This window comes from Heteronotia binoei, chromosome 10 (genome assembly GCF_032191835.1).
Source record: "Heteronotia binoei isolate CCM8104 ecotype False Entrance Well chromosome 10, APGP_CSIRO_Hbin_v1, whole genome shotgun sequence".
In the NCBI taxonomy this organism is placed as follows: Eukaryota; Metazoa; Chordata; class Lepidosauria; order Squamata; family Gekkonidae; genus Heteronotia; species Heteronotia binoei.
In genome coordinates, this window is record NC_083232.1 from 70,581,677 (window position 1) to 70,607,961 (window position 26,285).

The 26,285-nt window shown below is 43.2% G+C and overlaps 3 protein-coding genes across 6 annotated transcripts in view; 2 read left to right on the forward strand and 1 right to left on the reverse strand.

The window, feature by feature from the left end:
* Positions 1-4,664, forward strand: part of ATP2C1 (ATPase secretory pathway Ca2+ transporting 1) — a 79,535-nt gene extending 74,871 nt beyond the window's left edge. For 2 of the 3 annotated variants that reach the window (XM_060248873.1, XM_060248871.1), the window contains exon 27: positions 1,854-2,647. In XM_060248873.1, the coding sequence (XP_060104856.1) occupies positions 1,854-1,987 (134 nt within the window). In that variant the 3' untranslated portion in view covers positions 1,988-2,647. Of the gene's footprint in view, positions 1-1,853; positions 2,648-4,433 lie in introns of those variants that run through there. The other variant, XM_060248872.1, reaches the window with a different exon arrangement.
* On the reverse strand, positions 1,915-17,134 carry ASTE1 (asteroid homolog 1). Of its 2 annotated transcripts, none has more exons than XM_060248874.1 (6): positions 17,025-17,134; positions 9,594-10,915; positions 8,234-8,444; positions 7,409-7,604; positions 4,434-4,736; positions 1,915-2,091 (listed from the first exon to the last, which is right to left on the reverse strand). In XM_060248874.1, exons 2-5 carry the CDS (start codon positions 10,893-10,895, stop codon positions 4,436-4,438), a joined length of 2,010 nt encoding a protein of 669 aa, XP_060104857.1. In that variant the 5' UTR covers positions 10,896-10,915; positions 17,025-17,134; the 3' UTR covers positions 1,915-2,091; positions 4,434-4,435. The 2 variants fall into 2 exon arrangements, with proteins under 2 accessions (XP_060104857.1, XP_060104858.1); XM_060248875.1 differs by having other exon boundaries at positions 9,594-10,912; positions 17,020-17,105.
* Positions 17,020-26,285, forward strand: part of NEK11 (NIMA related kinase 11) — a 146,642-nt gene continuing 137,376 nt past the window's right edge. Inside the window, exon 1 of the mRNA XM_060248876.1 lies at positions 17,020-17,354. The gene's annotated coding sequence lies outside the window, so the exon portion shown is untranslated. The remainder of the gene's footprint in view (positions 17,355-26,285) is intronic.

Here is a 26,285-nt window from a genome sequence, read left to right on the forward strand (position 1 = left end):
TTTGTTCAGCTTTAGACATGGGTAGAAAGGAAGTTCTCATTTTGTTTTGATAGCAAACATAAAAGCATTTTACAAATAAACAGAATTACTTAGTCCAAACACCTGAGTACTGTTTTTTTAACCTGCTTTGTGTTAGTTCTTTACAAAATTTCTTCAGATTCATCCCATCCCCTTCCCTTAATGTTTGCTTCCTGATTGAACCTGAGTCATTCCTTCCTCTTGCAACTCTATACAAGTATAAGCCACTTAGTTGTGGTTATCCTAAAAATGACTGTTCAGAAGTGTTCCATTGAATTCAGTGCAGCTTGCTTCAGTAGTCAGAATGCTTAGCACTGGATTGCAATCTTAAACTTAGGCGCATTGGGTCAACAAGCCACAACTAAACTTGGATGAATAATGAACACAGGTTCTTACTCAGCTTGAATCCTTAACACCCTTCACTTACCTCTATTGAACAGAGCCTGCCTGGACATTTCCTAGTTTTTGATCCTTTCCTTTTATTTACTAGCTTCAATGACCAGTGTTCTTCAGCTCAAGATAAAACAAGACAATGAATATAAAACAAATTACAACCTGGTTTTTAATCAAGCTCCAGCTCACACTGACATCCAAACACTAGAGTCATCAGAATGGATGTGCACTGAGATTAAATTTGATGTTGTCATGACATTTGAATGCAAACCTATCCTTGCTGAAAAAACTAGTTTAATTCATTTAGTTGAAGTCTCTTTTCGGAACTCAAGAACTCTGGTTTGCCTTTTCCAACTCCTGAGGATGTGTTACTCAGCTCATTGTAGAGGAAAGCATAATTTTTAAAGGATGATTTCTTTTGAAAGCAGTTGCGATGCTGGGCAATAGAAAGCTATAGAACATTTCCTATCATTCATACAAAACATAAGTACAGTTGTCCATTTAATTTTGAACAGTTGATAAAGAATGAAACACTTCCATATTTGGCAAATAAACAGAACTATTAAAACATTAATGGACAGTTGAATTGCTTGATTTGATTGTTGCCTGCTTTAAACAGCTGAATTGTAGGGATGGGCACAAACCTAAGAATTCTGGATTGTTTTGGAGTGAATCCTGAACTGAACCCTGAACCAAAGCAGGGAGGGGGAGGAAGCAAAACCGATGAGTTTAATGGCTCACAGCCATTTAAACCTAACTGACAGGTGGACCTGCCCCACTGTTAGGCTTCAACCTAACAGCTGGGTGGGTATACCTGTCCACTATTAGCCTGAAATGGCTGGCAGTCATTTCATCAGTCCGTTTTGCTTCCCTGAAGAGGAGGAGAAACAAAACCAACTGGTGAAATCACTGCCAGCCATTTCAACCTAACAGGTGAGCTGTGGACCCACACCTCTCAGCTGTTTGGTGTAATGGTTAAGTGTGTGGACTCTTATCTGGGAGAACCGGGTTTGATTCCCCACTCCTCCACTTGCACCTGCTAGCATGGCCTTGGGTCAGCCATAGCCCTGGCAGAGGTTGTCCTTGAAAGGGCAGCTGCTGTGAGAGCCCTCTCCAGCCCCACCCACCTCACAGGGTGTCTGTTGTGGGGGAGGAAGGTAAAGGAGATTGTGAGCCACTCTGAGACTCTTCGGAGTGGAGGGCGGGATAGAAATCCAATATCTTCTTCATCTTCTTCTGTTAGATTTAGATGGCCCAAACAGCTAAACTGGACAAAAGCCTAGTAAATGCTTGGGGAAGGTGCTTTCTCTGAATATTGGTTCAGGGGCACCAAACCCGGCCACATTTATGCTGAATTTTGGCTTGTCAACTGTGCCCATCCCTACTGAATTGGTGTCCCTAGCCAGTTGAAAAGTTTATTGTATTACTCATTTTTTTTCCAGACTTGCTGTTTCTTCTGGGGCTCACCTCCTCAGTATGCATCGTAGCAGAGATCATAAAGAAGGTTGAAAGAAGCAGAGAGAAGACCCAGAAACACATCAGTTCTTCGTCTGTATCATCTTTTCTTGATGTATGATGCACATTGCATTCTTTGTTGGCAAGACTAGAAACTGCTGTCTATGTTGGAGGAAGCAACACAAGAAGATAAAGGGCTTTTGACAAGTCCTCCTCTTTCACTGACTGAAAATGAACACTGTTAATTTTAAAGACTGTTGACTTCCAGCTGAGGGAGTAACAAAACAAAATTATGCAACTTTGGTAACACTTTTTTTCCTCAAACACAAAACTTTACTTTTTAAATAGAATGGAACTTTGTAAGTATGTGAGAGACTACCTTAAAGACCCACCTTTTGCTCTTAAAGAGGTATACGTGTATAGAAACATGTATTAGACATTAGCTTTTATTTAAAAAAGAAACTTTCCTTTTATGATGGTGGTGGGACTTTACTGGTAAATTTTCAAGGCATTCCATCTGGTCTAGGAAGAGTTACAAGAGTGCCATATTTCAGCTCCTGTATTTATTTTAGGTTATCCTGCAGTGTGTTCCTTGTGCTATTTTTTTTTGTATCCTAAGTTCTTTGCACAGATGTGGCCACTGTCAGATCACTGTCTTTTCTTTCTTTTTGTGATTGAAAAGCCTATATTGCAATTTTTGAAGTAAATGTCTGCTTTTCTTAAAATAAGTGGAGAGGTGTAACTTGATATTTTGAATGAATCTGGTTCACAAATCAGAAAATGATTTTTTTTTAACTTGTAAGGTGACTTTTCACTTGGACAGAGCAGGCTGTATTTCATTCTGTGCATTTCCTTGTCACATGTTTTCTATTCAGCAGTCTCTACCCCAGGTATGTTAATCACACCCCATGAATGAATGAACTTCTGATGTGTCAGGCCCATGATATACTTAGTCCCCTTTTCAATAACAATCTGAAAAGACAAGGAGTTCTGTATTTCCTTGGCAGATCTGTCTCTTTTAATGCAAACTGTTTTCCTTTTATTTTCCTGCAAAATGGTTTCTATTATGGCTTTCTTGGATCTTATTATTACCTTGTACGCCATGTGTCATCTGACGGAATGGTTATTTAAAGGAGCTAGAGTGCGTTTGAAGATCTCAGTAACATCACAGATCTTCCATCTGTTGGTATGTGTTAGTATGGAGGATCCAGTCTTCATCTATCCAAGTTATTTTGCTTTTGAACAGTAATCAGGATCTAAAGAAGGGCACATAGTTGCCAGGGCTCTGTGTGTCAGATGACAAGACTTCTCACTCTTCCTACTGCAGCCAATTTTCTCCTGAAAAGTTGTTCCTAAAGGCCACAGGAATATTCAGAACACATTCAATAACTGCAGTATGGCCAGAAAGTCTTTTCTAAAAATCAGGAACCCTTCCACCTGTGTGTATACATGGTAGCTTTTCTACTCATGCCTACAACTCCTAAGCTGTCAAGCATTAGAGATTGACTTTTTTGTTACTGTTTCAGTTGGCAGTATTGGAGAAATACAGCACTTGTTTTTTGAAATCTCTCACTGCCAGAGGAGCCACATGTTTTAGCTGGTTTCCATTTCTAACGTACGCTGTGCTATCTGGCAGCAGTGAGTTTTAATGCACACTAGGGCATTTTTAATATTTTGTCTGGCATCACAAAATGTAAGTGTTCTCCCTCAAATTCAATCTCTGTTCTAGTGGTTGCTGATGCAGATTTAGATATTAGGCTCAAACACAAGGAAACATTGGTAGTTATCCTGTAAATCGTTGCAAGAGATAACTTTAATGGTTTCTATATTGATAGTACTCAAAGAATAAAAAAGTGAATATTGTGAATTCACATTCTGGGTGAAGCGGCAAATGACATTTTGCACCTAAGTGAAAAACGTCCCAAACTCTATTTCATTTCTTCTATAATACATTTTATGTATATACCCTTGTCTTCCATATTTTGTCCTGGGATGTTTGTTAGGGATGGGGGGTGGGGAAGGTTGGCTGTTGTAGAAAACGAGAGAATTATTATGTAAGGACAGATAAAGAAAGTGTGACTCCTTGTTAAACTAATAGAAGGGCACTCCCTGAAAAATGAAACCCATTTGCACCTATCATAGCAAACAATGCAAATGCTCTTTTTCAGTTTTGCCTACACAGAGAGCTACAGTTTTCTTCAGAATGAAAAAGCTGAGAATCTCAAAATTCTGTGTAAATGAATTCTTTTGAAGGATGCATAAATTTTGTGTACCTCTGCTTAATATTTGTACACTTGCTCTGAGTTTATGCTAGTGTCCTGGGCCACTGAGTATAGACCATGTAGGCAATGTTATGATCTTAATCAGTGAGACTACTCCTTGCTTCTTTCTCAAAAGTGGCTTTTTAAAAAATTATTAGCTAAAACCAAACCTCAAAGCAGGCAAAACAAATGAGAAAGAGCACTGAATTCCCACTTACGGTTCTGAAGTCCTGCTTTCCAATGAGACGTGAAGAAGTAGCAATGCCAATAATACATTAACTGCAACTTATTTCTAATGAAATGTACCTTTAGTCTTCCATCATGAATGTTCTGAATCTGTTGTTAATACTGCATGAAGGCAGAACTTCCACTGTAGCAGCTTCTCTCTTATTCAGCGCTTGCTTAACAGCTTGTTTGTTCTTTTTCTTACGGGACTTGGCCTTCTTTTTCTGGAAGAACTCTGTAGGTATGACGCATCTCACTACACATACCATATTGCAATAAAGCTGGTTCATCTTTGGAGAAACACTGAGGAAATTCTCTGGCATGGATTTGGATGCTGATTTCAGCTCATGGTACAGTCTGTGCACAAGAGTCCCATTGTAAAGCCTGCCAAAGGAGGACAGAAAATTAGCTTTCCATATCAACCACCACTGCTTATGGCTTTCTTCTTACTGCCTTATTAACAAATTTAGTTTACTCAAATGAAGGTGGTGTGTTTGGGACAAAATGCCTTGCAATTTGCTGCAACTGCTTAACCAAGATCATTTGTCCCTATGGTTCACTAAACTATATAAGTGTGTGAAAGAATATCAGAGTAGAAAAAGAATCCTATTCTAAAAACCTAGATAGTTACTGAGAAAAACTCTTAGAAAGGAGCAAGACCAGACTTTACAGTTCTAGTTCCCAGGACAGTAACTTTTGGAAAGGAGACGATATGATGAGAAGAACAGGAACTAAGCAGATACAAAACTTGATCATGAAGACAGGCACATATGGAGAAATTGAGCAATCTAACTATTTCTGTGACAGGTAAAACAAAGTTTGAGTCCAATGCACCTTTAAGACCAACAAAATTTTATTCAGTTAGACCTGCCTTATGTTATCCATAACATTGCAGCGCCACTATTGTGGAACCAACTCCCGGAGGAGGTGCAGGCCCTGCGGTGTCTAGACGAATTCCGCAGGGCCGGCAAGACCTACCTCTTTAAAATAGCCTTCACTTAATACCGAGCCAAGAAAGATTCACTGGATATGTGTTAGCCACTGAATTTTATAGAAGATCTGAGTAATAGCGCCATAACGTTAATTTTAATACAAGTTGATTTAATGATGGTTTTATATAATTGTAATTATTGTGAATTATGGTTTTATTGTACATTGTATTTATATGTTGTGAGCCGCCCTGAGCCTGCCTCGGGGAGGGTGGGATATAAATAAAAGGTATTATTATTATTTGTGAGCTAAAAGGAAAAAAGTCCTATAGCCCTCAAGGATGATCTCGGCCTGTGCCCAGATTTCCTGTAAAAAAATTAAGTCAAACGTTGAATAAAATTGTTCGTTTTAAAGGTGCCAATGGACTCAAATTTTGTTCTGTTTCTGACCAACGTAGTTGCCCATCTGGATTTATGTTAGGTGAAGATGTACTGTCATAAGCGTCAGGTACTTAAATGGTATTTAAGTTCTGTAGGGGACATACTTTCCTAGTAAGACATGCTGATCTTCTATATAAATGACTTTATTTTCTGGGAATGGGTCCAAAATGGCCCCAGCCACTTTGGAAAGCCTCAGGTTTATCTGTTGCCCTGCTTCTTTCTGTTCAATGAACTGGAAACCTCTCACTATTGTTTATTTTGAGGATTTCTATCCCACCCTTCCCCGCAAGTAGACTCATGGCAGGTCACAACAAATATGCAATTTATACATAACACATGCAATTCAAAATCTGTAAACCCAATAATTATGGTGAGCTAAAATGAAAAAAGCTCTGTGGTATAAGCTGTAAGTACGTTCAAGGGCCAGAAGATGGATGAAGCATCCACCAGTAGGGCAATGTAATGAAGGGCACAGCGCAAGGCAGATTAGGGCAGGGCAGGCCAATGTAATTTGACACCCACGGCCTCAACCGAAGCGGAACCAATAAAAAAAATTGTACCAGACAAGGAATATTAAATACAGCAGTTCCCTCATTCTATTGGGTGTTGAATTGTTATAAACTTTTAAAAGAAAAATTTCAGGCTAGGGTCACAAAGTGGTTGCCCAAAGACAAACAGTGATCTTCATGGTTGAGTGGGACATGGAACCTTGGTGTCCACCACTACAATTTGGAGAATCTAGCCATTATTCTACTTGGATGATATTATATAATTCCAGCAATGAACACACAGCTTTCCCTCTGTTCACAGTAGGGTTTGATTTGTGTTTTTAGGATTGCAAGTAGGTAGAGACTGTATAGCAGTTACAAAAGCGAACCAGGCAGACCCAGCTTTCGCCATGAACTTCACTAGGTAGCTTTAGGCTAGCCTGTATCTCTTAGGCTTTGCAATGCAAAACAAGTACCAACTTATTTTTCCAGAATGCTGTAAGAATGAGATACTGTGAATGCTTTAAAAGTGCTATACAAATGGCATGGTATATGTAACTTTAAACTGAAAATTTTATTGAAGCTCCAACTGATGCCAGATTTCCTTAATCTCAATAGGCCATGGAGTTCTTGTACCAAGAAAAAGATTCAAACACTCTGAGATGTTCGAATAGTTCTGACACAATCAGCTATACGTACTTAATAATTGCAGCAGCCTTGTACTGCAACAGTTGACTATGATCTTAACTGTTTCAGGAAATATGCTAGTAGTACTGTATTTGATATAGTGTTAAGCAGGGGTCATTTTGTAGGAAAAAAGGTGGTGGAGCTCATCCAGGGATTGTTATGCCGCTGCACCTACTATTCAATGGACAAGGTGGGAAGAAGGAGGTGGACCTGTCAGAAAGGTTCAGGAGCTGTGCTCCTGTGACCTCCAGCTGAATCCAAGGCCTGATGTTAAGTCCCCCCCTTTGAAAACAATCTAGAAGGTGCAGAACATGCAGTGTAGACAAAAAAAAAGAGGAGGATCTCAGTAACAGCTAATACATATGCTAGATAAACTAGGAAAGTAAGGCATGTTTAAATAGCATTGAAAGGTATGGGATTATATGTACATATCCTTCCTAATCCTGTGCATACTTACTCAGAAATCTGTCCCACAGAGTATACATGGATTTGTCATCTGCGGCATTCTTACCGTGTTAGATCTGGCTCAGGGAGAGGAGTAGAGAGTAGCTGGTTGAGATACAATGCCATTTTGAGGCAGCACTGCCACTGGCAGAAAATGTGTGCAGCGTCCAGTTCCAGCACTTCTTTTTGTGATTTCTCGCCCTTCCATTTCAGGAACTGGTTATACACTATTTTATTGACCTCCACATGAAGAGCCCCGGGCTCTACATAACAGTGAGAAAAAAGGAAACATTTCTGAATGGTCTAAGATGTTAAGCAAGAATTCATGTGGGAGTGAAATCTGTGGGACACATCTTTCAAACAGTAGCTTCTACCAACTAAGTTTCTGCTTTAAATTCTGATCTGAATTGTATGTTCTTAAATATGCAATGCAGGGATGCCTGGAAAAGAAGTTTGGTATCCCTTGGGGATGGCTTAAGTGCACAGTGGGGCTCAACAGAACCCTTGTCTTTCGTGCATTTTATTGAGATGTAGCTGGTAGCAATTTATCTGCTTTCATGGTCCAGGTGTCTGAAAGAACCCATGCTGTACTTGCCTTTCTGCTATAAAATCCATTACTTTTAAAACAAAGATGGAGTGTGATCCCAAAAAGTACTAAGCATAATCTTCTGAATGTTGCCAATGAGGCATAGAAAATGGGAACATCATATACTTCTTCATGAAACTTCTTTGCAGATGCTTGTCATACCACTTCAGCAGCTTTAAGGTAGATCAGTCACCAGTTGACATGAAAAGTTGATTGGTAATATAAACCCAAACATGGAAGGGAAGGAACTTCCAAGTCCAAAAGGAGTAGTTTTAATAGGGTTCAAAATTGCCTTGAAGGACTTACCTGGGTTCTCTACTATTTTGTGTAATTCACCAAATACCATTCCAAGTAGTAAAGCCTTCATGTGCTGTAACTTCACTTTGGGTTCTGAATACCGTACCCAAAAACAAGTCACTGCCACAGGGAGCTGCAACAGACCAGGAACTGTCTCAAGGACACTGGCTGTTACTCCCAAGGTGTCCAACAAAAGTTGCAGACGGTCTGCTAAGGGAACCTGCAAACAAAAGTGGCAAACTTTTATAAGGAGACTTGATGCTAGCACAAAATTTTACTTAGGCTGAACCTGCAATCAGATAACACCCAGCCCTTTCTAATAAGTCTGCCTAGAGCAGGAGTGGCCAAACTTGATTAATGTAAGAACCACATAAACGTTTGAGAGCCACCAAACATGAACATCAGATATTTGAGAGTCACAAGGACAAAAGGAGGGCAGGCATGCAGGCAAATAGATGGGGGAGGGAGGTAGAGGTGGAAAGAAAGCAATTTTAAATTTAAATGCATTCTTCAAGCCGGCCAATGGGGCAGTGGGGGCTTTGAGAGCCACATAATATGTGTGAAAGAGTCACATGTGGCTCCCGAGCCACAGTTTGGCCATCCCTGGCCTAGAGTCATTCTATTTGCAAAAAGGACATTTCCCCCAGAAACATTTGGCTCGGTTTCATGCTGCGTTTTTATGACAAGAGAACCCATTTTTAATAAACCCTGATCATTACGCCAAAAGACCTATTTATTAAAAAATTCTATGTATATGTATTTTAATACCTCCCCAACAAACTTCTGCTTGTAACATTCAGTTATTGGGAGGAGATCAATCTAGCCTTAGATACCAGCTGTCTATCTGAATGAGATCCTCAGAGGCAACCAAAACTGCTATTAAAGAGCAACAGCTTAAGCAGAAATGTTCCATTTTGGTGGGTAAAATCTTCCAGATTGTACTAGCTGTTTAGAGCCTATGGGATAGGGCAGGTCTGCAGTGCCTAAACATGTCCATTTAACTCATATGCACATCTCAGGTGTGTATCTCCCTCTACAGTCATTCACTGGGGCCTCAGAGCAAGTGGAGAGGAGGGCCTTCCAGTCCCAATTCTGAACAATGGCATAAGAGGCAAACCAAATTTGTACTACCTATTTTACATAATTCATGCCGGCAATCATGGGTAAGGCAAGAATTTAGGGTAACAGAAGCATTGCCCTCTGACGACTAGAAAACTTATTCAGCAGCCTGAGCACTTTCATGCATATCTTTGCAGCTATGGAGGCTAAATTTTTTTTAATGAAGTGCGATCAGGAATCTATATTTCTTTAACGCTCCTTAGAATTCCACATAAGCTTGCTAATAAACTTTCATCGTATGTCGTCATACCTCATTTAATGTAGTCAGAGAAAACATTCCTGACAGTGGTGCTGCTTGAACAAATGATTTCCTGAGTGCTTTTTGGAATCTGTCAAATTCACAAAGGGTGGGAGTGGGTGAAATGGGATGCCTCCTCGCAGAGGCGTGGAAGGATCTCTCTGAAGTATTCAGTAGCAGCCCATAAATAACCTGTCGAATGGACAGAGCTGCAGTGTGACTGCTAGGCCTTTGTATATTCTCTACCTGAGCTTGGAGAATTGTTCTTCTTAATACCAAGACATCACTAATGAATGGTGCAAGAAGGCCCTTAGCCAAAGCATTAAGAATCCACAGAGGTAATTCTTGTTTCTTGGCTGCCTCTGATTCATAACATCCGTTCTGAAAAAAGTCTTGCAGGTTGACATCAGATGGTTCATATTCCTCCATAGAAGCACAGAGAAACTGTCTCGTCTCCTCTTTCTCGTGCTTTTTAAGATATTTCAGTACATTTTCTATAGCCTCAGCAGGATCAGCAAAACGAGACAGCCAATTCAGAAGCCCCTGAATACGAATGTGCTTTTTAAATTTATTCCCATAGCCTCCGACAGGAAGGCGTACCTTGCTGAAGAACACTTCCATAGCAGGTAGGTTAATATAATCGTTGCCACTCATCACTGCAAAAAGCGGCAGGAGAGTTTTGTTCATATTGCCAAAATACTTACAAAATCTCTCTAAGGAGAAGCACTTTGCCAGGATGTAGCAGTCTCGTGACTCTTCACGTGTGCAAATGTTTCTCCACTGAAAATAATTCAGAGGGCAATAGCCCGCTTTTAGGTCAAAAATACAAAAGTCACTATCAAACGTTAACACAGGGCAATTCCAGTGATTGGCTAATGATGCAATGTCCCTGTCTGCTTCTGAAAAGGACTGGACAAAAGGCACTTGTAATTTGGTTAAGATCTGTTTAAATACTTCTCTGATGAGTAAAGGTATTACACTTCCACCACCACCATGAGAGAGGGAAAAGGCCGACTGGATTTTCTCCTGAGCTCTTTCCTTTAAGGTTGCAAACTTCTTATCAGATGCATCACTTCCTCCGTCTAGCACAACATACGGTCTTATGTCACACAGACTCAGTGTTTCAAAAAACTTCTGTGTGATATCTGTAAAAGAATCATAGTCCCCACCATGCCGAATGTCCAGATTTGATTCGAAGTAAAGTCGATGGTATAGGTTATTTCCATCAATTATTATTTTTGTGTTTCTCAACCGCAGTTCAACAAAGAATTGCTTGTGTTCCACTACATAGCTCATCATTCCTTGGATGCCCATAGCCACGGTGTGAAATGCTCCTGTTAAAACATAGGGAGAGGGGGAAATACTTTCAAAAGGAAAGCACAAACAGCACAAGTAACAACAGTTAAAATTCTGGACTACGCCGAAACTTGCTTGAATTGTCAGGGTCAGGCTTCATATTTTGCCCCATGCAAACATGTCCCTGATGTAGTAAATTACAATTGTACTAGTTATGTTACTATTTAGTATTGTACCATTTATGTTAGCAAGGGGAAAGATTTAACATAGTCCTCCCACTGTTACCCCTTCCCCCAAGCACCAAGAATACAGAACATCACTTGTCCCAGACACAGAGTTCCATCAATACCCTGTGGCTAATAGCCACTGATGGACCTCTGCTCCATATGTTTATCCAATCCCCTCTTAAAGCTGTCTATGCTTGTAGCTGCCACCACCACCTGCGACAGTGAATTCCACGTGTTAATCACACTTTGGGTGAAGAAGTACTTCCTCATGGCAACACCTGAACTGCTTCCTTGAAGACTTGGAGGAGGAGAAGAATGGATTTATAACCTGTCCTGTCATTTTAAAAAGTTGTCTTTAACTCCCCTACCTTGGTTTGAGTATCTTCAAGACTTTCTGTCCAGGCACACTTTTCATCCCCCTCTTCGTATCAAACTCACTGCATTTGAACAATTTGAACGCCTATTAAATGTACGATTTCTAATGTCTACACCACACTTCTCTACTCTTCGTCTTCTCCCCTTCCCTCTTATTTCAAAGCACGGCAAATGGATCTTAATCTTTAACGGGAGGTTAGTGGCAGGATATTTGGCAATCGCCACCCCTCTGTTTTAAATCTTTAAACATTAACTTACAAGAGTATAAAGTACTCTCTAGGTCAGGGTGTCAAACTCATTTGTTATGAGGGCCGGATCTGACATAAATGAGACCTTATCGGGCCGGGCCATGGGTGTACCTATCTAATTTTAGGTAGCAGAGATATAAACTTTTTAAAGGACACAGACAAACATGACTAAAGATTTTTTTTAAAAAAAACCCTTAAAATAAAACATGCTTAAAACATTATCACATGTTGGTCTTAAAGGTGCTTTCTTTCTATTTCTCCCATGGGATCCAGGGAACTGGGCTATGGAAGCTGTGGCTCTTTCCCTCCCTTCCTAGGGGACAAGGAGGTGGAGGAGCCTCAGCCAATGGAGAAAATTAAGGTTTTGCTCCATAGCTCCTGTTTAACTGAGCAAGTGTTGCAAAGCAAGCTGAGATGCAAAAGGAAACAAGAGAGAGAGAGAAGGAAGCAGATGTCAGCCAGTTGCTTGGGGGCCTGATTGGAGCCCTCTGGGGGCCTGATTTGGCTCCTGGGCCACATGTTTGACACCCCTTGTCTAGGTGGTACTTCCTCCCGGCCAGTCTATCTCACTTGTTGCCCTTTGTATCTTCTTCTTGTTGGAAGGGCTATGGGTAATTAGGATCCTACTTTCATAATTGGTGGTCCTGCCCAGTTATTGAGAAGTTCTAAAAACTTGTTCTATTGAAAGTTACACAATTGACTGACTTAGAGGTTCCATATTTTCCACTAATCCTCCTTCTGAATTTCTGGGATGACTATATTATTTCCAAACCCCAATGGGATTTGATTTTCATTATGTTCACTGCAGCTAAATACGCCATTGCTGTTCAGTGGCAGTTGTCCTCTCCTTCCTCCATTCACAAATGGGCACTCAAGTTGCAGGAGTATTTCCTTTCTTGATAAACTCACTGAATATAGACTTAGTAACATAGGCACTCGGATCCACACCTACCTATGCCATAAATGGGAACCTTTCCTCTGATGGAGCACTGGCTGTACATCATGTTATCAAGCAGTATCACAAGAGGAATATCTCTCCTTGATGGAACTGCACTGACCTTCCCTTCCTTTCCCTTCCCTCTTCTCTCCCCCTCCCTTTTTCCTTCTTCTTGAAAGCTTTTCCAGATTGCTCTGCAAACGTTTTGGTATGTTTATATACATACCTCACTGCATACTATCTTTGTGAACTCTGCCTTTCTTCCAGGAACCATTATGTGTTTTAATTTTAATGTTACATTCATTGTAATTTTGGAACATTAGATAAAGTTCTTTTCTAAAGTAAAAAAAAATTAAAAAGATAAAAAGTTGTCTTCTGAGCTGTTCAGCCAGAAATAGGGATTCTAGGCCTTTCCTTTCTTCCTAGCTGGTCCCCTGCCATTTGCTCAATTCCCCTATTAATTCAAACTGTTTATTTTTTAGTCATACCTTAAGGCTGCTTACTATTTCAGCAGCAAAATGCGGGACGGCACTTACATTAATACTCGTTCAGTGATACAGTAAAATCAACTTTTACCAATGAAAAGAAGGCAGATGCATGAACAGGTAGTCCTGGACCCACCATACTCCCCCCGCCCCCCAATATATATACACACACACACAGAGAGAATTTTATTGTCTGTATGTGTTTCAGGGCACTACTGCTTTAAAATTTCCTTGGGTAGATGTTCCAATTCTCGAACGTTTTTCATGTAGCTGCCATTTTCCAAGAGGGCAGATATAGTTATTGCCAGGGCTTCTTTTGCAGCAGGAACTCCTTTGGATATTAGGCTACATCCCCCGATGTAGCCAATCCTCCAAGAGCTTACAGGGCTCTTCTTACAGGGCCTATTGTAAGCTCTTAAGATTTGTTACAACAGGGAGGTGTAGCCTAATATACAAAGGAGTTCCTGCTACCAAAAAAACCCTGGTTATAGTGATATTTAAAATTCACATAGGATGCTCAGCTTGGTGTTAAAATATACGTTTTTGAGGTCAATAAAGCCAAATACACTATTACATTAGTTGTAGAGACAAGTCAGTTTTCTTATAGCTGCCATTTTGTAAGATGGTGGGTCTTTTTTCATATTCTTTTAGGATACTCATATTGGTGTCAAATCATGTTTTTGAGGTCAATAAAACCAAATATACTATTCCTTTTGTTGTAAAAACAAAATAAAGTATTATTCTTTAAGGTTTTAAATATTTTAATAACATAAACTTTTTTATGCTTACAATATTGGGACAAAATGTAGCAGGTGAATTGTTAATGTGACAACTAAAGTACAGAAAACTATTTATTCTGCTACTATTTTTGTGGGGGTATAAGGTGCCATACTTACTGGAATATAAAAACAAAACCCACAGTAAAAGTTGTTTCTTCCCTTCCTTTATTTTTAAAGGGGCAGGAACATATGCGTCATCAAGCTGCAGCTGACATATGGTAACTCCAAGGGGTTTTTCAAGGCAAAAAGTAAACAGGTGGGTTACCATTGCCTGCCTCCACATAATGGATTTTCTTGGTGGTTTCCCAGCCAGGTACTAAGCAGGGCTGACTCTGTTTAGCTTCCAAGACTGGGCCATCCAGGTCAGAACGTGTACGTATTAACAGTCAAAAAAGACACCAAATACTAACTATATTACATGCTTATAAGGTCATTTAATTTTACCATTTCAGTTCCATGTGTCCTTGCCACCACCCTGTGGTGGTAACATCAGTGATTTCCACCAGCAATGGTTCCTAACATGAAACTGAAATGGTAAAGTCACAATATGATAAATGATAGTGTGAATTGCTCCTAAGTTAGGAGCTCATAAACATGTTTCTTAAAATACGTGTCATCGATGTTCAGCTGTGTGTATAATTAAGAGTGGTAAAACCTAAATCTAATCTGACTACCGACCAGAACAGAACAAGGTCAGAGCAGGGGAAGACAAGCCCCACACAACATGCCAAACAGCAGCATATCAGACCACTTTGCTTGGCATCCAAGGCCCATTTTCCACATAAGGGACTAAGGGCCCCTCAAGTATTGAGCTGTCCGGCCAAATACAATCTGTGCCTTTTTCTTCACCTCCTCTTTGCAGGTAGAACATCACCTTATGTTTGGGGGGGGGTTGGTACTCAAGTTCAGCATCTATATCTTTAGATATTTATCCCCTGCTTTTCTCTCCAATGGGGACCCAATGCAGCTTATAATATCATAAGAACATAAGAGAAGCCATGTTGGATCAGGCCAATGGCCCATCCAGTCCAACACTCTGTGTCACACAGTGGCCAAAAAAACTAAGTGTCATCAAGGGGTCCACAAGTGGCGCCAGAAGCCCTTCTACTGTGTCCACCCCTCCCACAAGCACAAGAATACAGAGCATCACTGCCCCAGCCAGAGAGTTCCAACAATAAGCTGCGGCTAATAGCCACTGATGAACCTTTGCTCCATATGCTTGTCCATTCCCCTCTTGAAGCTGCCTATGCTTGTAGCCACCACCACCTCCTGTGGCAGTGAATTCCACATGTTAATCACCCTTTGGGTGAAGAAGTACTTCCTTTTACCTGTTCTAACCCAACTGCTCAGCAATTTCATTGAATGTCCTTGAGTTCTTGTATTGTGAGAAAGGGAAAAAAGTACTTCTTTCTCTTCCTTCTCTATCCCATGCATTATCTTGAAAACCTCTATCATGTCAGCCCGCAGTCAGCATTTCTCCAAGCTAAAGAGCCCCAAGCATTTTAACCTTTCTTCAAAGGGAAAGTGTTTTAACCCTTTAATCATTCTAGTTGCCCTTTTTGGCACTTTTTCCAATGCTATACAATGGCCACAGTTTAGTCATTTTAATTTTTGGGAGAAATTTGGGCTTGAGTTAATTTATAATCCACTTATTGGACTTTGTGATGGTCCATGGTATCTGAAAAACTCTCTTCCAACACCAAGCCCCTCCTCCCTCCGCTGGCCGAGGCTCCCCCCCGCCACAATCATTCTCTGCGTCCCCATTTTAATTTCCCAACAACAACCCTGTGAGGTAAAATCATGCTGAGCATAACTAGCCCAAGCTCACCCAGCAAGTGGAGTGGGGATATGAACCTGGGTCTTATCCCAGACACTACCCCAACAACATAAACCACTACACCATGCTGGTAGTCCAGCCCTGCCATAAATAGTATAGATGTACTCATGGGTGCGTTTTTTTATTTATTTACTTAATTTTATCTTGCACGTCCTCCAAGGAACTTGGGGCAGCGTACATGGTTCCCCCTCTCCTGCATTATTTTTTCACAACCACCCCATGAGGTCGGTTAGGCTGTGTGACTGGCCCAAGGTTACCAAGAAGCTACTAAGGCAGAATGGCTCTCCCAGATCCTAGTATGACATGCTTTAACCACTACACCACACTGCCTTTGTGGCAATGGTGACAAAGTCATCATCTGGGGTCACATGAACTGTCCCTTAATTCTTCTTTCATCTGTTTTATTTTTGCAACAGCCCTGTGATGCACAGTGTGTGGGTGGTTCACCTAGAAAGTTTCATGGGTACAGGAAACAGAACTTGGGTCACCTGCTCCAACATTTTAACCACTGGCTTTCCTTTGCAGAGGTGATGCCTTGATGGGAAAAACATTTCAGCCCATCACGCAGCTGTTGACAGGGATAGAACAAAGTATTAGTCCAGTGGCACCTTTAAGGCCAACGGAGTTTAATTCTGGGTATAAGTTTTGGTGGGCATGCACACTTCTTCAGATAACACTGAAACAGATTTCCTCAAGCCTTATATATAGGTAAGTCTCGAGGAAATCTGTTTCACTGTATCTGAAGAACTGTGCATGCACACAAAAGCTTATGCCCAGAATTAAACTCCGTTGGCCTTAAAGGTGCCACTGGACTCAAACTGTGTTGTTGCTTCACAACACGACTACCCACCTGAACCTACCAAAGGGATGTGTCTGCGTGACGCTGAAAAAATCTGACACCATTCTGCCTGCAGTTTTAGAAATATAGCCCTTTCTCCAGGAGTTAGACCCTTCTGCTCGGTTTCCCATCTTTTCTCCCTGGTAGAGCTCCTACACCTTTAACAGCTATCTTGCAGGCAGAAGCGCCACATGACCTGCTGTTTCCAGCAGGCAGTGCAGCGAGAAGGGCAGCTAGAACAATTGCATTTTTGCAACTATACTTTCATCCCTTCGGCCCTCTTCCCAGCACTTCCGCTTATCCGCCTCAGCCGGCAGAGCACCGGGAATGGGCGGAGCTCCCTCCCTCCCTCGCCCATTGGCCCGCTCCCCTTGAGGTGGGGGAGGGGAGGCGGACACTGGCTCGGGTGGTGCGACGTTACCTGCGTGAGGAGCGTTCTTAATAGAGTCCCGCTGGAAGACTGGAACGCAGGGCACGCGGCGGGACTGAAGCAAGGGGCGGAGCCATTTAGGAGGAGGCCGCGTTCCCTTCTTCCCCAGCTATTCCCCTCCCTTTCCCTTCTAGCTCCTCCCACACGCAGAGAGTGTGTTCCCGTCATGCACAGCGCCGTCTCCTGGCAACGCACACCAAACATAGCAAAAAGAGGGAGCGATTTGACCGTGCGATTCGGAGTGGTTAGTAGCAAAAGAGGTGACTGAGAGAGGCGGAAAAGTTCTCCCCTCCTCACATCTTGGCTGAGTGAATGGACAAGGTAAATAGAAAAGCCTCCCTCCCTCCTTTTAAGTGTTGCATATTAACGGACAGTCTGGTTTTAGCCAAATCTGGGTTCATACCCCTCCATGTATAACCTTCAACCCCCAGTCACCAATGGCCTGACCTGCCTCACAGGATGGTTGTGAGGATAAAATAGAGGAGAGGGGAAAGACGTACGCTGCCCTCCGCTTCTTGGAGGAAGAGTGGAGTTAAAAATGACGTTCTTAGTTAAGTTACTAACTAGTTAAATATTTTTACACTGGTTAGTTACCCTTTCAACAGACTTTGATTACAAGGGCTAAAGTGGGGTTTAAGAAGAGCCCCCCCCCCCGTCCACGAGGTTTTAGGAGCTGATTTCAGTCCATTGCACTATTTGTGACAATGGTGGCCTGTTTATACCGGGGCAATTTAACTTGCATTTGCATGCAAGGCATACAGTTTCCAGAAAAAAATAAACTCGAGGAGAGATTTGTGCATCAGTCGAACTAAACACTGACTTGATGGGTGGAAGACACTCTTTTTTAAAAAACGGAAAGGTTTTTATTAAATTGTCTCCAGCAATTTCCCTTGTATTGCAGTCATCATACCAGCCTAATATTGTTGGCAAAAATTTTATTCGTAAAAAATGTTGCTGGAGATGCTGCTATGCCAATCCCAATAAATATGCCAAGTTTTTGAATTGTTATTGCTTTTTAAATGATCACTACAGTTCCGGCTGACTTGGCTCCATGGGGGTGTGGCCAAATATGCAAATAAGTTCCTGCTGGGCCTTTTCTAAAAAAAAAAGCCCTGACTACCAATATTATTTTAGAATGATAGGTGCATGTCAGTTTCATGACAGATTAAACAACAGGATGGAAACTGACAAAATATGTTCCCAATGAGGGTGTATCTGAAGACCAGGTGGAAAGATCTCTGAGATCAAAAATAATGTTATGATAATTAGCCCATTGGGACAATGGGTATGTACTACACATATCTGTTAAGATATGCCTATGTAACTATAATGTTGGGGTAGCATTTATGCAGACTATTCAAGATATATTTCACATAAGTTACCTTCCTGTAATCCAAATATCAACCCTGTAAGTTAAGTCAGTACAGCTATCCCTGCAGATGTAAAAGTCTATATGAGAAACTGCATAACATATGAACTGTTCACAAAAGAAATCTGAAAAAAAATTAGCAGGAATTTTTGTTTTGTAGGCTTTATTATGGACTTGGCTTCATTAGGCAAACAGAATTATAGACACAAGAGTTTTCCTTGCTGGTAGCCTTAGTACACTATGACTATATAATATAGTGGGTTCTATGCATGGCAGAGTCTCGGAGTAAGTGATAACAAGCTCTTTAATAGGAATCACATAGTAAAAGGTCACAGTACAAGACTGGCGTTGGGGCCCACAGGCCAAACTTTTATACATCTCTGGGTTCCCATGCAAGCACTTTCATCCAAAGGGATGAAAGTTTGAATTGGGTCATTCAAACCGGTGGGGGCTTGTGATTGGTCCTGGGCTGCGGGGGTTTGAATCCTACAGCCCTTTGTTCCCAAGTCCCCAGGCTTAGTCCGTATGGCTCCAGTGAGCCAGGCGGAAACACCAAAGTCTTCCCTTGAGTCCACATACATAACATCCCTCCCCCCTTAGTTCGCAAGGCCCTAGTGGACTTAGTCTTTTACGTAAGCGGTCTTGCGGTGCTTTTGTGTCGACCGTCTGAGCACAGGAGTTGGCGGCAATGCCGTTTCTGCTTCAGGCATTGCTGGCGGAGGCCCTGGTGCCGAGGGGGAATCCGCTGGCTGGACTGGGTCCTCTGAGGTTTCTGGCGCTGATGGTGGTCCCGTCTGTTCCGCTGGTTCTGGCACGGGTGTAGCTGCTGGCTCTTCTGCTTCCTCCAGCTCAGGGGTTGTTTTGCCAAGAGCAGAAGCCAGGGAGGTTGCGTTCGCATCCTCGTCTTTCCCCCCGGGTGCCTCTTGCGCACGTAATTGGTCAATGTGTCGCCTTATTGTGAATCCCCCCTCTGAGGTGACTTCGTACATGATGGCCCCTACTACTTGGGATACTCGTGCTGGTATCCATGCTGCCCCCCCTGAAGTTTTTGGCAAACACTAGATCCCCCGTATCGAACCCCCGGGGGGCCCAGACCGCCTCTGGCACCTCTTGCGGGTTGGGCGCGTGGACTGGGTGTATGCGATCCAGGAGGGTTGTCAGCCGCTGGCCTATGAGAAGCTGTGCTGGACTGCGGCTGGTGACTGTACTGGAGGTGGAATGTAGCGCTAGGAGGCACTCAGCGAGGAGTGCTTTCCACTCCCGATATATGATGCAGCGGAGTGTTTCCTTCGTAGTCCGCACCATTCTTTCCGCTTGGCCATTTGTGGCTGGGTGAAAGGGGGCTGATCTTATGTGTTTTATTAAATTCCGGCCACAGAAATCCTGAAACTCAGCCGAGGTGAAGGCCATCCCATTATCAGATACCAACGTGTCTGGGAGGCCATGTGGGGCGAATACCCTGCATAGAATCCCTAATGCCACCCAAGAAGAGGTGGAGGCCACTGGCTTTTCCTATAGCCATTTGGAGTAGGAGTTCACAATAAGGAAGAATATATGCCCCTGGAAGGGCCCCACGAAGTTGAGGTGCAGGTGGGACCAGGGGTTGCGAGTGGACTCCCACTGTTGGGCTGGGGTGCAGGGTGGCGCCGGACAGGTCTCCTGGCATGGCTGACATCAGGCCACCCAGGATTCAATGGCATCATCAATTTCTCGCGACCATACATAGCTGCGGGCCAGCTCCTTCATGCATACAATCCCCGGATGGGTTTCGTGCAGTGCTGTTAGGACTTGCTGCTGCAGTACCGGGGGCACCACCACCTTACTTCCCCACAACAGGCACCCTTTATGCACAGACAGTTTGTCCCGGCGGGACGTAAACGCAGAGAATTCCGAGCCCACCTGTCCTTCTGGCCACCCCCTCCACACCCAGTCCAGAACTCGGGAGAGAGTTTTGTCCTTGGAAGAACAGCCTTCGCGTGCATGGGCAGTCCAGGATGGCTTCCAGTGACATGATCTGGAACACCAGGGACAGAGCTGGGTCCATGGAGGGCAGCAGCGGATGGCTCAGAGCATCAGCGTGACCCATTGCTTTCCCAGGGTCGTACTTAAGGTCATACAGATAACCCGCCAGGAAGATGGACCACCTCAATACCCGTGGTGAAAGCATTTGGGGCGTTTGTCGGTCAGGGGCGAACAGGCCTAGCAGGGGCTTGTGGCCGGTCAAGATAGCGAAGGGCCGGCCATACAGGTAATCGTGGAATTTTTTTAACCCTGCCACGATAGCCAGGCCCTCTTTGTCTATTTGAGCATAGTTTCGCTCTGGTTTTTGTAAGGTCCTTGAATAATAGGCTACCAGAACCTCGTGACCATCTGGCAGCCTGTTGGCCAGCACGGCACCAACCTCGTTAGGCGAAGCGTCACAAGTGAGCACGACGGGTAGCCGCTTGTCGAAGTGTGCCAGCAAGCTATTTGGAGTCAAAATGTCTTTTACTGCCTGGAAAGCAGCGGCTTGCTGACGACCCCAAACCCACGGTGCCCTTTTGTCCAGCAGTCTGTGTAAGGGCTCTGCTACCGCCACCTTGTGGGGAAGGAAGGCATGGTAGAAATTGAGGATTCCTAAGAATGATCGTAATTCTGCCTTGTTGGTGGGAGCCGGCGCATCACAAATGTTGTCCTGGGCTGGTTGAATGCTGCTCGCGTCCATCTTATACCCCAGAAAATCTATGGTGGGCACCCCCAATACACATTTTTCCCATTTTACCTTTAACCCTGCCTCCTTGAAACGCTGTAACACCATTCGGAGGCAGTCGTCTTCAGTGGCTGCCGCAGTCACCACATCGTCAAAGAACGGCTGGACCCCGAGGATGCCTTTAAGAAGGGAGTCCATCAAGTTCTGAAACAGTCCTGGATCCACGCTGATCCCGAACTGCGAGCGTCTAACTCTGAAGGCCCCCCTGGTGCATTACAATAGTTTGAGCTTCTGCTGTGGTGGCATCCACAGGGAGCTGTTGGTACGCCTGCGCCAAATCCAGTTTCCCAAAAATTTTTGCTCCCACTAAGGATGCTAACACTTGGCTCACCACCAGGACAGGGTATGCATGGCCTTTCAGCACCTTATTAATCATACATTTATGGTCAGCACAGATGCGTACGCTGCCATTTGGTTTGATTGGGGTTACTATGGGAGTTTCCCACTTCGCATTAGTGACTGGTTCCAGAACCCTCTGGGCCATGAGGCGGTCCAGCTCCTCTTCGATCTCGGGCCTCAGAGCTAGTGGCATGCACTTGGCCTTCAACCTTATGGGTTGCACGTTGGGGTCCAGTTGTAATGATACGGGGCCCCCGATGTACATCCCCAGAGTTCCGTCGAAAGCAGCGGGGAACTCTTCGCACACCCTTTGAAAATCTCTTTGAATGGGGGTGTAATGGATCCCCGTCACTTGGATGCCCAAGGCCTGGAACAAGGACCGACCTAGAAGGCTGCACAGATTGCCCTCCACCACGATGAGGGGGAGCTTGCCCACGAACCTTCCGTATCTGATATGGATGAAACCCACTCCCAGAACTGCAACCTCCCACTTCTGAAAATCCCAGACTATGAATGAAGTTGGTTCTAACTGGGCTTCTTCTCCCCAGGGCACATTTCCTTGAACTTGCAGGCCGAAATGACTGGCCTGCCCCGGAGTCTACCTCCATTTTGCAGGGCTTTCCTTCTATGAACACAGTCACGTAATATTTATCCGGGAAGGGAAGGGGCAACTGGCATACATGGGTCCCTGAAGTGGTGAGTGCCTGGATGTCATCCGCGAGTGCAACCTCGTGGCGGCAGCCATTCTGTTGGCGAGGAAATTTCCCTTGGTGCAGTGCCGCTGACCACACCTGGGCTATGTGCCCGGCCTTCCCACATGTATGACAGGTCGCGCTCCTGAACTTGCAAGTGTGCCGCTCATGTGGCTCCCCACAGCTGGCACAGGTCTTGGGGGTGGTCGATTCTGTTGCTCATGGCCTAGGCTTTTGTTGGGTTGCCTGATGCAGCTTGAGGGCGTCGTCCCCATCTGAGTCGTCTGATTCTGTGGCCAGTTGCAGCTGGTGAGCACTGGTCCCCAGGCAGTGGGCCTTCTCTTTGTGTGCTATTTGTAGGGCCTTCTCCAAGGTCAGCTTTGATTCCGTTGCGATTTTCCGATGTGTCTTCCTGTCCCTGAGGCTGTGAGTGAACTTCATGAGCAGGGTCTCTTCCAATTGTGTGCTGTACTCCGTCTTCCTGCCCAAGTCTTGCAGGAGGCTAAGAAGGTTGCTATGGTCTCGTTCGGCTCCTGGAAGCTGTCAAGGAACTGTAGCTTCTGGCTGAGGAGAGAAGGCTTCGGACAAAATGGCCGGTCAGTGCCTCGATGATCTTGTAGAAGGAAGACGCCTCAAGAATCTCTGGCGCGACCAGGCTCTCCGCTAGCTGTAGTGTGGCAATGCCGCAGTTGCTCAGCAGAATGGCCTTCTTGATTTCGGGTTCATCATCCTTGATTAGCTGTGCCACGAGGTGGTACTTGAGTCTTTTGACCCAGGCTTCCCAGGCCTTGGGCTGTGCCATGTCAAACTCCGGAATGGAGTTTGGCGATCTGGATGCAGTGGCCATGATTGGGTGGGTAGCGGTGCCTGTTGCGTGGCAGCACTGGAGCTTGGTGCGCTTGGTGGTGCTGGGGTACCCTGAATCTCGCTCATCTGGATCCCACCTTCATCGCCACTATAATATAGTGGGCTCTATGCATGGCAGAGTCTCGGAGTAAGTGATAGCAAGCTCTTTAATAGGAATCACATAGTAAAAGGTCAGTACAAGACTGGTGTTGGGGCCCACGGGCCGAACTGATATACGTCTCTGGGTTCCCGCCCAAGCACGTTATTGGATCATTCAAACCAGTGGGGGCTTGTGATTGGTCCTGGGCAGGGGGCCCGAATCCTACAGCCCTTTGTTCCCAAGTCCCCAAGCTCAGTCCGTATGGCTCCAATGAGCCAGGCAGAAACACCAAAGTCTTCCCTTGAGTCCACATACATAACAGATTATTTTTGTTATTCTTTTCTGTTGTGGGAGGGCAGAGAATTGGAAAGATGCTCATATTATGTCACATTTAACATGTTTTCTTTTTGAAGCCAAAATTACAGTTCATTTGTTCTATTGTGAACATCACTTTCAGTAATTAGAAGTTTGGCTGTACTTCATTAGGAAATCACACGGCCAAGTACAAGTCCTTGGCACAGGATGTGCCAATATCTCAGCCAGCTGGGTGTCAGAACAGTTTCACACACATGGTGTTATTGTTACAAATTACATATTCATAGGCCACAATTGATGCATATGAAGAAAGCTACTGTTTAAGCATAGGCATTCTACAACTTTAAAATGAAATGTGTTTGTTTATCTAACAGAATCATTCAACAAAGGAAAAATTTCTATTGTTTGTTCTTAAAAATAAAATTCCTGGTTGACTAACACCATGAGAGTCAGTGTGGTGTACTGGTTATAGTGTTGGGCTAGGGTCTGGAGCCCCCAAATACCCACAGATCAATTCTCTATTATACCCTATGGAAATCAATCTCCATAGGGAATAATGGAGTGTCCAGCAGACATTTCCCTTCCCCCTGCCCCACTTTCTGATGACTCTAAAGCAACAGGGGAAGGCCTCCAAACCGGGGGATCCCCTGCCTCCAACTGGGGGTTGGCATCCCTACTCTCTGCCTAGCCTATCTCACAGGATTGTGAGGATAAAATGGAGGAAAGGAGGATAGTATACACCACCATTAGCTCCTTTGAGGAAGGATGGATTAAAATTGTACCAAATAAATCAACAGTGTGTGAGGCAGTGGTAGAAAATCATGACATAGCAGAGCTACACCTGAGAAGAAATTGCCCTTCGGTTTGCTGATAAGGTACACCAAGGGAAGGAATGAGACAAATCTTCTGAGTATTGTCACAATTCTTGTCTTTCTCAAATGTAAAAATATAGGTTGTGAGCCCCCAAAGTGTTATAAAACTGTAGAGTGCTATCCATGTTTCTGGTGTTGTATAAAATTCAGTTAATGACGAAGTTAAAGTATTCAACTGTCTAGGTGTTGCCTTTCAGTCCTCTGGTACAAGGGCTGCTCAGCCTTCTCAGGTTTCGGAATCAGCTCAAAAATCATTTCTAGCAACCTTAAGATTTTTCCACACGAAAGGAGTCTTCCATGTTTCTCATTCATTGACAGTTTTTCAGGGCAAGGCTGTGTCCCAACTTTTTTTACAGATCACAAGTCTATTTACACAGGGATTACTGAAAGCTAGAAGCTGTTCGGTCTAAATTTTTAAGATCCTTAGTTGGAGTACCTCAGTGTATATCCAATGCCATGATCAGATTAGAAGGTTTGGTAACCCTAGAATTATGGGTTTGGCTGCAAGCCATTTGTTTTTGGGTGAAGCTAAATCTTTACTCTTCTAGATTAATTTTCTTAATTCTGGTAGACAGTTTTCGTTCAAGGTGGTCAGAGGCAATGGAGGACAAACTTCAGTGTTTAGGTTTTCCTAGTATAGCTCTCTTACATCTTGGCTACCTAGAAGCTAAAACTATAATCAAGCAGAGATTATGGGATTGCTCCCTTCAGTTGGAGGGAGAGTTAAAGCACATCTTGTCCTAATTGTTGGGAATTGTAATCTAAATTTACCCCTCCCCCCACCTCTATATGTTGGAATACCCTGAACATCACAGAGCCTTCACAGTTGCCCAGTTGGATGTTCTTCCTTCTGCCCTTATTGAAGGAAGATTTGCTCGAATTCCATATGAAAAACATTTCTGCCAGTGCCTCTCAGATATGGTTGAGACAATCGAGCATGTTTTATTTTAAAATATTCAAAATATTTATATTACTCCAATTTTATTCAGTTTCTCAGATAGAACTAATCAGTTTTATATTTCTCTCCTTCTTAGAGATTGTGCCAGATTTTGTGCTCAGGCATGTTTAATTAGACAGAAGCGTATGACTCAGTCTTAAAGTTTTAACTTAGTATTGCATTTTATGTTTAATATATCTGGTGTATTTAAGATGTTGAACCAATGTAAATATTTGCTGACAACTTTGATTCCGAATTCTGATCTCGGATCATAACAAAGTTGACTTGACTTGACAGTTAATGATTGTGCTTGCCTTTAGTATCGGAGAAGATAAATGTATGGGGAACTACACTCTATAATTAATAATTTGTAAGTATATTAGTATACCAGAACATTAAATGCTGCAATCCTAAAATGAAATACTTATGTCATGTTAAAGAATTGTTTATATTGCAACACTATAAATAATTACTGTGGAACTGCATTTCAGTACAAACCAGAACAATCTCATGCTGGTATTGTTAACTGTGTAAGATGAGCTCCACATTGTGAAAAGTATCTGTGGTTCCACACTGCTTTGAAATTTAGCATTTCAGTGCATATCAAGTAAAGACCATTTTTAAAAAATCTTATAATTTTGTTGTCAGTCTTGAATCAGAACACTTTGATGACATGATATAAAACACACCCCATTTCTTTGGTTTGCCTTACTAAATGTCAAGTCTTTGTGACTGCTTGAGGTTATCATCTGTGCTGCTGTTTGCTACTAACTCAGATGTTCCACAACAAATAGCCTGTAACCTACAGCTGGAAAGAGAGCCAGTAAAAGAGAGCCAGATATCTGCTGTATGTTTTGCAAGACCAGCTTCTGAACTCTGCTGTCACCAGTCATTGCCAAAAGTTGTGCTTGAGATGTTGGGTTTTGCCCCTACAGCAGGATTCTAACTCATATAGAGAAATGTTTGATAATACTAATACTGTATCCTAAGAAATTATCCTTTAAACTGACACAAAAAGTATTTTAAAGATTTG